This window comes from Polypterus senegalus, chromosome 9 (genome assembly GCF_016835505.1).
Source record: "Polypterus senegalus isolate Bchr_013 chromosome 9, ASM1683550v1, whole genome shotgun sequence".
Classification (NCBI taxonomy): Eukaryota; Metazoa; Chordata; class Cladistia; order Polypteriformes; family Polypteridae; genus Polypterus; species Polypterus senegalus.
The window spans coordinates 87,278,863-87,291,914 of NC_053162.1; the positions used below are offsets into that span (position 1 = coordinate 87,278,863).

The window sequence follows — 13,052 nt, forward strand, 5'->3', positions numbered from 1 at the left end:
AAACCAGATCTGTGAAGCTACCATCTGTGCCACCCATCAAAAATGCTAACCACTTAAACTGTAATATATTTTAGCCTGTTCATATTATTTTTAATTGTGATAGTGATAATAACATACAGTACATTTAGATTAAGTTAGCTGTCTGGACATTAGAATGAATCTTTCTTTGGTCTACTGCATTTATAATTGGTTGGGACGCAACTGTGTAATGTGAGATTATAGGTTTGTGAAAGTGACAAATGAGCCAGTGAGGTGTTTATGAACAGCCTTTCATTTACCTGTGTAACATTTAATTAGGGCAACAGATATTTACAACTAAAATTAATTTTGAAAAATTAGCTTTCTTTATGACCAATAACATCTAGCTGCAGTGTCGTGCAGCTATTTACTTGTAGTGTGACGTTTTTGGAACAAGGGACAACATTCTATGTTTCAGGCCTTTTGTTAGTTCATAAGATGGTGTTGTAAAACATTGTCCATCCTGTTAGGCAGAGTAGCCTAGTTTTTAAGGCATGTTATTGTAAATCACAATGCTGCCATTTCAACACCAACCACAGACTCATTTTGTGGCACTGAGTAATTGGCTTAAGCTACCCATGCACTTGTACCTGATTAAGTACCACAAATAAAAGCATCAACTCTATAAGTTTATAATTCTTCTTGTTTGCTTTACTACCATATTGTAAACCCAAAACCGTTTATGCCCACAATTAGCTTGAAAGTGCATGATATGATAAGAGACATAAACTTCAAAATCAACATTAACAGTGACTCCTGTCTTTTGTTCATGTTCTCCTTAATGGAGCTTAAAGGATGTATTACTAATGAAGACAACTGAAGAAAAGTCCAATTGGCCAGCCATCAATAACATCAGAATTCTGTGTTGGTTAAATAAACACAAACTGAAAGCTTTTTAAAAAACAATTTAATTTTAAATTCTAATAAATTTTACACAAAATTCAGTATACAAAAACTTTATTTGATTCCCTAAATATATAGTCATTTTATCAGTAATAATAATTAGATTATGTTTTTCTTTTTCTACTTTTTAATAAACAGTATATAAGTGTCTCTCCTAGATGTTCAGAATCCTGGGTCAAGAGAAATTAGACAGAACTATTTTTTGTTTTCATTTTATTTAATCACAGACAGAAATAGTTTTTTTTATAATGCAAAAATGTATTTTAAAAAGCTATTGTTGCAGAATGCAAACTTAAAAGGAAGTCTGAAATATATTACTGCTACCAAGGAATGCATTTTCAATATTTTGACAAAATATGCATGCATTTTGAAAAAATAAATTGATAGTAACTTAACAAAGTAATTTTTCTGTAATTGCATACCGCAATGTATATCTTTCAAGACTTACGAGATCATTTCCAATCAATGTCATTACTTCGTCTTTGCAGTAAAATTAAGTGCTCGATATGTTTATAAGAAACATAAAAAACAATGTAGGCATAATCAAAAGTAAATTCATAATGTTATCATTGTTAATCGGTGCAGCACTGTTACTTGAATTATCATTTTTCATGTTTAGCACTTTCGTCCAAAATGACATTTTATCTTTACTTAATTCATTTCCAACATATTGGCTCAAGCTAAGTCCCATGTATGCTTCATCTAGTTTGTAGACTGGCCATTTCAAATGGGTATCATCATTTGGGTTTCTGCATAAAATAAAATAAATGAGATATTTTCAACTACACATATGTTCAGATTATTATTTTGGTCAAGATAATACTGTAATTCTCTTTAGCTACTGTATGTTTTATACACTTTCTTATTTCAAAGTCTACACTTAGATTATTTTTTATATCTATCTAGCAACAGTCAAGTCAATTCAAGTCAAGTCAATTTTATTAATTCAGTACATTTAAAACAACAGAAGCTGACCAAAATGCTGTACAGTTTCCATAAATACACAAATAAGTATGCAGATACAGTAAATAAACACAACAAAATATATAAATAAATTAAAAAATGATAGACTAAGGCAAAAATACCCAAAGTTGGTGCTGACCTATTATAAAAAAATGTAGACTATTCCAAAGCTTTGGGGCAGCTACTGCAAAGGCACGGTCCCCTCTGAGCTTAAGCCGAGACCTCAGCATGACCAGTAACTTCTGGTCAGAGGATCTCAGTGCTCATGAGGGAGAGTAAGGGTGCAAGAGGTCAGTAAGATAAGATGTGGCGAAACCATTCAGAGACTTAAAAGCAAGCATCAAAATTTTAAACACAATCCTGTAGGGACCAGGAAGCCAGTGAAGAGAAGTTAAGGTTTGTGTGATATGGTTCTGTTTCTGTGTGCCTGACAGAAGCCTGGCCGCAGTGTTCTGGACTAGCTGAAGACAAGCAAGGGATGAGTGATTAACTCCAGGGTTTAAGAGAATTTGTTTTGCTCTGTTTCATTTTGCATAAAAATGAAAAGAAATATCCATTCATCCATCCATTACCCAACCCGCTATATCCTAACTACAGGGTAACGGGGGTCTGCTGGGGCCAATCCCAGCCAACACAGGGCACCATGCAGGAAACAAACCCTGGGTAGGGCGCCAGCCTACCGCAGGGCACACACACACACACACACCAAGCACACCAGGGACAATTTAGAATCGCCAATGCACCTAACCTGCATGTTTTTGGACTGTGGGAGGAAACCGGAGTACCCGGAGGAAACCCACGCAGACACGGGGAGATCATGCAACCTCCCCACAGGGAGGACCCGGGAAGTGAAACCAGGTCTCCTAACTGAGAGGTGGCAGCGCTACCCACTGTGCCACCGTGCCGCCCAAAAAGAAATATATTTTTTTTTAAATGGATCAACAGCATGTGCAATGAAAAAAGAAGAAGCTCCAGAATAGATCCCTGAGGGACCCCACAGGTGAGCGGAGTTAAGGAAGAGGAGAAATTGACCAGGCTGATTGAAACGTTTCTGTCTGTCATGTATTTAGCAATATCTAAACTCAAATATAGTTTTTGATGTACTGCTACCAACAATGCAGCACTATCACAGAAAGTAAACTCAATTATATAAAACTAACATCAATAGTCATAGTTTACCAAAACATTAATCTATCTATATGTAATTGTTATATTTTTCATTCAGCAATTTCTGTACAATCTAGATACCTACATTTCTAGCACAGGTTGCACAATGCAAGAAAAAACACTGTTTCACAATATATCTGTTGTTTGCCTGTACTGTATAATATACACAGTAAATGAGTAAATGAGTTGTGCAGCAGTTTGGGAATTTAGGAGTAAGATAATAAAATAATGAAGAATAATTGCTTGCAACAAAATTGAATTGCATGTCAGCTAGCATCATAACTATACTGCGTGAAAGATACAATTTGTAAAATTTAATTCCAGTTTCATTCATGGATTCCATAGTAGGAAGTCAAAAAACAAAATCAGAAGTGTAAAATTTTATAGTCTTAGACCAGGGCTGTGTGGAAAAGATATCATGAATAATGAAGCTGTATACAATACATTTCTTTTGCAAAACAACATAAGTTCAATTTCAAAACCTTGAATTTAACATGTTCTGAAATTTCCATTACACATTATAGAAACTCATGCCTTTTGTCATTTCCTTTTATATTTAGAAAATCCATTGCCGGCTGTAGTATTTTTTTCTGCCATAGTCAAAAGTGAAAATGTTGTGTCCAAACCATGGAGTCATGAAGGCAATTGCAGATCAAAGAGCTTGACCCCTTGGAGACTGGTGTGAGTCACAAATGGATGTCAGATCAAAGAGTGTCTTGGAGATGGGGGTTCCCTTGGATTTTCACGCGACTTGTACGTGGATACATCGATAGGACTGTGCACCAAAAATCACCTGATGCCACTGGCTTGGTCTATTATAGCTGACAAAATACAAAATCAAACATATTGCTGCCCTAGTCATCCACTCAATTTTTGTATATGATAGATCTGTTCCTGAGTAAACCACGAATAATTTATATAAACAAAATTGTAAGCTGTTTCTCTTTGTTTCGTTTTAGTTGTCTGGTAAACACGCAAAAGCAGCTCAACCCATTTTCACTAAATTTTGCATGTGCCTTGCCATTAATCTCCTACTTAAAATATAGGCTATATGACATATTGGGATGAGTTGTTAGAATGGGAGTGACGCAACTCAAAAAACAGCACTGAAATGGGAACTGTCGTACATGCGCACTAACCAATATCAATTTAGGCTTTTATTTCCTAGCAAACAATCTGAGAAGTGAATGTGAAGAATGAAAAAAAGGGAATTTGTGATTTTAACTAATAAGCGAGTCTAAACACAAAAGATCCGACCACCTTGAGAAAGTTAACTATTTGAAATTGTACAATACAGTACTTAGAAAATTCACCTTCTGTTAAGCATGTGTTCTTTAAAATGGTCTACCTTAAATTTTGCTGTACCACACTTACAAATTGAATCAGAACTTCATCTTACCCATTCTTAGCAAAGTTGGTCCAGTATGCCATAATGGTTTTACTCAATAGTTTTTCTTCATCAGTTGTGCTCTCTGGAAGAATTAGAAAGAATTGTTCTAATTAAAAAGACTGCAATAGATCAAAATGCAAGTTTGAAGTTTACAAACTGTATAGCAGGCTACCAACTTTGTATAATGTAGTGATTAAGGCTTTAGACTTCAAACCCATAGGTTGTGGGTTCAAATCCTATTGACGCTGTGTGACCATGAACAAGTCACTTCACCTTCCTTCACTCTAAAACAAAGAAATGCAGCCAATTGTTTCTCAAACATTGTAAGTTGCCTTGGATAAAGGCATCAGCTAACTGATAAGTAATAATAATAATTTTATCATTCTCTTAGTGACGTCATTTTTAGGTCATTAGGACCTTTATGGCAACATACTGTACAGACTGGAATAACACAAGCAAAGGAAGCCAGCATTATATCTATACTAATAAAAGGCAAAGCCCTCACTCACTCACTCACTCACTCACTGACTCACTCACTCACTGACTCATCACTAATTCTCCAACTTCCCGTGTGGGTGGAAGGCTGAAATTTGGCAGGTTCATTCCTTACAGCTTCCTTACAAAAGTTGGGCAGGTTTTATATCGAAATTCTACGCGTAATGGTCATAACTGGAAGCTGTTTTTCTCCATTTACTGTAATGGAGATGAGCTTCAACGCCGTGGGGGCGGATTTTCGTGTGACATCATCACGCCTCCCGTAATCACGCAGTACATAGAAAACCAGGAAGACCTCAAAAAAGCGCTGAAGAAAACATGCATTATATAATTGAGAAGGCAGCGAAACAATAAGAAGTGAGCGAGTGACATATACAACCATATTCATGAGTTCTGCTACTTCGGAAACAAAGCACGATGTAAACCTACACTTTAAATTAAGTTCATAGACAGGCTACGCTGGCGTTTGTAATTTAGTGCCTGCCCATATAAGGCCGTCCGTCAGCGGCAATCCAATAGCAAACTGCCACTAAATATTCACGGGTGAAGGACTGTGCTTATGGAGAGGAAGATGAGATGGTCAGGGTGGTGTTTGACACAAACTCAGCTTAAACTGCGAGAGAAAGTTTTAAGTGCCAGGACTAAGGTAACATTAAATACAGCCATGGACATAGCACGAGATGGCACCAGCACAGCTGGGAACCTTCGATGCATGTACACCGAGTGGCTCACGTGAACTGACGCAGTGCACAGATAAAAGCAACAGTTCCAAAGAGCTGAACAAAACCAATTACACAATTGAAAAGGCAGCAAAAATATGAAGCGCCTGATACATACAAGCATATTCATAAATCCAGCTACTGCGGAAACAAAGCACACGTGGAAAAAGTCAATGTCCCGCTAAAGGAAGACAGTGTAAAAACCCGTGCATGCAGTGTGTCAGGTCTCAGATAAAGAAGAAGACGAGCTGTTTATTGATGCAGTAAGAAACGAATCGATGAATGAAACCTGTCATCTTTACAACGATTGACAAACACGGAATGTAACTTGAACACAACACATCCTACAAATACGAACCTGATTGAAAGAAATAATGATAATCAAATCCTTGATGACAGCAACACTCAGTAACACTCACAAAACAAATACTGTATATTGACAGTCATGTTACGCTATTTTTAAAATGTTCCCTTTTCTTTTCTAGCTTTTTAACACACTACTTCTCGCTGCGATACGCTGGTATATATATATGTATATATATATCCCGATCTACATACTCGAATAATGGATACTTTATTCGCCATCAATGATTGTTTTGGTAAAGCCATACTCAGTGTATTCATTAGATGAACGGTAAAAAGTAAGAGCGAGGGAGGATGACTTATTGAGGCATGCAGGCTGTAGTGCTTGCCGTCAACTCTATCTGAATTGCGATCACATTTGAAAAATATATCTTTTCAAGTTCTATTTAGTCCATATGTGTCAAACTCAAGGGCCGGGCCACATCCGCCCGGCGTAATTATATCCGCCCGAGATCATTTTATATACTGTATTATTGTTATTAAAGCCGGGTATATGAAGCGCTGGTAACACAATAAACTACAGATCCCATAATGCAGCGCTTCAGCTGCCTTGCCGCACTTACGCGTTAATCAAGTCTAGCTTATGATGCTGCAAGTTATTGCGAAGCTAGCTCACACGATGCTGAAGAGAAAAGTTGATTCTGAAAATAGAGCCTTTAAAACCGATGGGAGGCTGAGTATATGTTTACTGAACCCGTGTGTCTCATTTGTGGAGCTAATGTGGCTGTAATTACAGAATTTAATCTAAGACGGCACTATGAGACAAAACATCAGGGTAACCTGAATGCAATGCAGAAGATACAGAAAGCAGAATAATTAAATAAGAATCTGACACTTCAGCGGACGCTTTACCCGTGCACAATCACAAAGTGATTTCAAGTGAAGCTGCTTTTATGGGAGACACAAATGCACCAGTGCACCTTGCCCCACTTTCCCTGTTGCCAAGTAATGTTAAACCAAGTCGTCACTACGGTGTTCCCAAATCGCACTTTGCTGATAAACTGAGCGCACTGAGTTTGCACGGCGCTTTGGTGACTTTGAAGAACAAAAAAAGTCCGTCTACATGCGGCTCGAACCTTGTGCATGTTTGGTAGCACATATCTGTGTGAGAAGCTCTTCTCAGTGATAAAGACTAACAAAACAGCACACAGGAGTCACCTCACTGATGAGCACCTGCAATCCATCCTGAGAATCTCCACAACACAGAACCTCACACCAAACATAAACGAACTTGTTGCCAAAAAGATGCCAGGCGTCCAGCTCTAAAATGACATATGAGCAAAGACAACTGAATGATTTGATTTGTTATTGCTGAAAGGAACACATTTTATTTATATTTCCAGGTTTTGTTATGCAGCATGTTCATATTTGAATTTGTATAATTTTGACAGGATATATTTTTATGGAGAGCAAAATCTTTTGGGATATTTAAAATCTAAGTTTATTTTTTATATAAAATTACATAAGAGTAAAGAAATTTGAATGTTTGTTCTTTTAACGTTTACTTTATTTCTAACTTGTATAATTTAGACAGGATATATTTTTATGGAGAGCAAAATATTATAAGTTGTTTAAGGTTTGAGTTGATTTATTCAGAATAATATTCCTGTCTGTTTTACCATTCCTACCAAAGATATTTCTGTCGACTAAATAAAAATTCCTTCTATTTAAAATTTAAATAGAACTTGAACAAATCGATAGTTCATAATATCCACGCAGACTTGCACGTAAGAGCGGAGTTATCCGTTTTAACAAGCAGCGTATTGCACTGATACGAAATAGCTGTGTGTGTATATATGTAGATATGTATGTATATGTATATGTGTGTGTGTATATGTATGTGTATATATGTAGATATATATATGTATGTATATATGTGTATATGTATAGATATGTATATATATATATGTTTATGTGTGTGTGTGTAAATATATATATATATATATATATATGACAACAACACTCATCACTCACAACAGTGACAAAACAATTACATTGACAATCATGTTACGTTATTTTCAAAATGTTTCCTTTTCTTTTTCATTGCTTCTTTAACACACTACTTCTCCGCTGCGAAGCGCGGGTATTTTGCTAGTGTATTATATGTATTATATACTGTATATATATCTATACTAATAAAAGGCAAAGCCCTCACTGACTGACTGACTGACTGACTGACTCACTCACTCATCACTAATTCTCCAACTTCCCATGTAGGTAGAAGGCTGAAATTTGGCAGGCTTATTCCTTACAGCTTACTTACAAAAGTTAAGAAGGTTTCATTTCGAAATTCTACACGTAACGGTCATAACGGTTGACAATGTCCGCCATGTTGAACTTTCTTATGTATGGCCCCATCTTCACGAAATTTGGTAGGCAGCTTCCCTGCCCTAACCGAAACCGATGTACGTACTTATTTTGGTGGTATGACGCCACTGTCAGCCACCATATTGAACTTTCCAATGGTCTTTGTTACTTATGGGCCCATCTTCAAGAAATTTGGTACGCGGGTTCCCAACACTAACTGAATCCTACTTACGTACATATGGGTCCCCCATCCCAACACCTCCCATGATGTTGGCTGCCTGCCTATATAAGGCTGTCCGTCGCTCCAGTCTCTACATCCCCTTACTTGCTTCGCCACGAGATTCACATCTCCCTGCTGATAACTACAGCCTTTTTAATTAATCCACGGCTTCTCCGCTGTTTTATTGTTCGTTTTTTACGATTATAGTTATTGTGTAGGTATTTTAGACTTACTTTTCATTGTTCAGGTACCCATTTCCTTTATCGTTCCAACCGTACCCCCATTAACAAGTCTATCAAGTCTACAAACACCCAGGAGGGCTGCCCTCTAGCATCCCAGGGAAGGTATTGCCTCATTAATGCTCTCTCCCCGGGTCCTTCCATTCTGTTGGCATCCTGGCCCATCACAGTATATACATATATACATATATATATATATATATATATATATATATATATATATATATATATATATATATATATATATATATATATATATATATATATATATATATATATATACTAGCTGTGTAAGCCCGTTCTGTAAAAAGCATGAGGTTCTAGAAACTATTGAAATTCGTCAGAAAAAAATTGAAATGTAGAGATGTCAGGTAATTGAAGGGAACTACTTTGGGCATATCCTTCCTAGGAGGTTTCGTGTTGCCAACGTGCTCGCATTGATTTTATATTAGTGTCTAAGCAACTGTCTTTCTTCGGAGGTTTCCTTTTGCTGGCGTGTTGGCCTCACTTGTGTATCCTCAGAGGTGGAGCCCTTACCCCGAATCCATTTCTCACTTCTGGGCCGGACAGACACACACACTTTCACGTGTAGACGTTTATACATAAGACACACACACACACATATATATATATATATATATATACACACATCAGTCTCATTCTGATCTCAATTTGTCTCAATAAGAAGGAATAAAAACTTTCAAGTAAATGTCAGCCTGTGATTAGTATCATCAAGTATAACAGCAAACTGTCAAGTCAGGTTCCCTACTTCTAGAAAACTGATGCCATTATGCTTAAGCTTCTCAGTATGTGATACATTGGAAGTAATCAATGAGTTCTTTCTAAAATATTACAACCTTAAATGTCTTTCAATTACAATTGTGTAACTCTATTAATATTTGCTCAAAAATACAAAAACTTGAATTTCATTTTATATTTTCATGAAATGCCACATACCCAGCATTACAATACTTTCAGTAAAATATGGTGCTCCAAAAACAAACCCAATATCATCCATATGATCAGCTTTTACAAATGGAGGTCTTCTGTCTCCATAAAAAGATGGCCGATGCTGAAATTCATATAGATAAACTGATTTTCCTGCATCTGAATGTAAGGAATAGAGAACAAACATTACAAAAGTTGAAAAGATTTGCATTTACAAATAAAACATTTCAGTTTATTACATTAGTTTCCTTTCATCAATTTTCTAAACACACTTTATCTTGATCAGTATCTTTAGGTTATATCATAAAAATTGTTTAAGTCAAAGGATGTTATGCGTAAACTATATAATGCACTCGTAAACATCATCTGGAATATTGTGTTCAGTTCTGGTCACCCTGGTATAAGAAAAACATAGCAGCTCTTGAAGCTGTGCAGAGGAGAGCAACCAAGTGCATACCAGGACTTAAGGACATTTACCTCTCTGACAGATACAGAGAGTTAAACCTATTTACCCTAATTTAACCTAATTCAGGTCTTAAAAATCCTCAAAGCCATTGATAAAATAAATCCAGAAACATTCTTTCAGCATAAGTTTGAATCACATACTCGAGGACATTATTGAAAATTAAAGGGAATTGCATTTAAAACTGAGATCAGGAAGCACTTCTTTATGCAAAGAATTGTAGGACTCTGTAACAAACTACCGAGCCATGTAATTGAAACTGAAACCTTGACAACATTTCAGAAGAATCTGGATGAGATATTGGGACAGCTTAGCTATTAGCTAAACAAACCGGATTGATGGACAGAATGGTCTCCTGTCGTTTGTCAGATTTCTTATGTTCTTGTTGTGTTTTGGGGAGCTTAGAGCCACACATCAAGCCAATTCAGAAGGTTTATTCAATCAAAAAGATGTCCAGGGACAATTAGCCAAAAACTATGCCTGTAGGAAATGCAGCAAGAATATGCAAAGTTATCAAGGTGTAAGTGTAATAAGGAGATAATGTTTCCTACTGTGCGCTCATGATGTCTACATATTTCAAGCACATTCACAGAATAAAATCAAAAGAAATGTTTACCTATATATTTGTTTGAATATAAATGAAATGAATTTCCTATCAGAAACCACTTCTTACTTCAAAGAATATTTACAGTAGAATTACCACGGCATCAAAAAGACCAGAGATTCTCAGAGGATGTGGAAACTGCAGTCTATTAATCAAGAAATTTTTCCCACTTTTAGTTAGGTATCTCCAATCACATTAAAAGAATATCAAGCTTAGCATACCAGAAGACATTGTACAATTTTTAGAAGTACCAAACTAAGTCCAGTACACTGAAAAATTATTTGGGTCCAATTTTCATGATTTACACTCTTAAATTGAATGTCAAATTTCCATCAAACTGAATCAAGTAACCTTGAAATAACTTTTTATTCTTCTTTGATTTACACAATTGAAATGATTTAGATACTAAAGTTTAACAAAATATTCATATAAAGGATAATGCCTTAGAACCAGGAACTGCCCTTTGCCCTATAAATTTGGAGGGTCTCCCGCATTTCCTGGCAGTTCTATTCAAACATGTTAAGAAATTGGTGAGTTATTTTGTTATTTTGCTGTGCCTGTGTGGTTATTAGCTTTCCAAAGCCGTGCTCAGTTTTTGTGACTTTTTTTGGATAATTCTACAGGGGTTTTGCTTGCCTTGGATTGCCTTGCTGGTATCTCCTTAATGCCTTTTGTGCTCTTTGGAGCATCATTGTAAGAAAGATCACTTTTGTGAAAATAAAGACTGTGTGTTTGCCAGGGTTTGATGGTGATATTCCCCTTTAGTGAGCATTTTTAGAAGTGTTGCTGGAAGTGATTGGAACTTACATGCTTTAGAACTCCTAGTCCACAGCAGCATCAATACAAACAGTTACTGTAAAATATGTAAGGCCATTCCACTTTCCATTTATATTTGATGACTGCATTTTCTGTGTCATTTTAATGTTGCTAACTCTGTAATATAGGGAGCAAAGAAAAAGATGCTTTTGTGATGTAGGATGGGAAACAAATTTATCAATGTATACAAAAATATTATAAATCAGCTTCTACAACCACACATATCCACCATTTTTAAAAATCAATTTACTAAACACTTTAACAAATTTATAAAGGTATGGAGATCCCTTGGACCAAAGTGCAACCAAATGGGAGGATCGTTATAGTAAAATAGGATAGTCACATACATGATATTAGTATGTTTTAAGTTACATCAGCTTAACTCGTCTTGGTTTAGTGAAAGTGGACATAACTTTTTTTGAATATTAAAAAGGTGCTAATTTTGAGTTAGATTAACTTAAAATAGGTAAGTAAAGACAACATTCCCTGAGGCTGATTACATTTTTTGCTAAAAGAAAATAATTTAATGGTTTTGTTTCAACATGATTTAATTGTGTTAATGTGACATCAAAGAAAAGTATACTAACATAACCAGAAACAGCAAGAAATATCACCAAACATTATTATTTTAAGTTATATTAACTTAAATTAGATAATGTTAACAACCCTGTTGGTTTATTTTTGAGTGTACCCTAAAATCACAGATTTTAATCAATGTGATTTATTATTATTCATCTAAAACAGTTCAAATAACAATCCATTCATCCATTTTCAGGAAGAACCATCACAGCGTCGACACACAATGGCTGTACTTCATCTATTAATCATTAATAGAAAAATATTTGGGTGGTTTCTGCAATGTTGTCCATTAAATTCTCCATAAATTAAATTATCTTCAAACACTTAGATTATTGTATACTATTTAATTGTAATGTTGTGTGTATGTTTAAAAAGAATAAAAAGCATTTAACAAAAAATAATAAATATTATTCATTTATAAGTTTAAAATGATCTGAGTTTAAAAGCTTGAAAGCCCACACTTTTGCTTTGGATTTATTAGAGCTAATTTCATACTCTGTAAAAGTCGAGCATTTTTAAATAAATACAATGTAAAGAATTTAATTACATATTAATATAGTCAAAGATCATTTTTGAATGTATTAAAATTGTTTTTTTTTTATTTATGTGGGATTACTTCCACCTTCAATAAAGAACTCTACAAGTGAGTGGGCATGAGTATGTGTATGTATACTCAAAAGAAGTGATTCTTGGGGTATGTTTCTTTTACACAACAAACCAAAATTGATTTTACTCAAAATAAACATATTTTAATATTTTAGATACACATTTGTAGTTCAGCTGACTTAAATTTCTTGTATATTACATTAAGAACCATAATTAATGTAGAAAAAATATTAAAAGATTTGTTTTCTTTAA

General features: G+C 35.2%; 1 protein-coding gene across 3 annotated transcripts in view; it reads right to left on the minus strand.

Annotated features, from left to right (window-relative positions):
• Positions 1-1,004: 1,004 nt before the first annotated feature.
• Positions 1,005-13,052, minus strand: part of LOC120535503 (carboxylesterase 5A-like) — a 57,899-nt gene continuing 45,851 nt past the window's right edge. For all 3 annotated transcript variants that reach the window (XM_039763399.1, XM_039763398.1, XM_039763400.1), the window contains 3 exons: positions 9,742-9,891; positions 4,451-4,523; positions 1,005-1,670 (listed from right to left, as the gene is read on the minus strand). In XM_039763399.1, the coding sequence (XP_039619333.1) occupies positions 1,415-1,670; positions 4,451-4,523; positions 9,742-9,891 (479 nt within the window). In that variant the 3' untranslated portion in view covers positions 1,005-1,414. The remainder of the gene's footprint in view (positions 1,671-4,450; positions 4,524-9,741; positions 9,892-13,052) is intronic.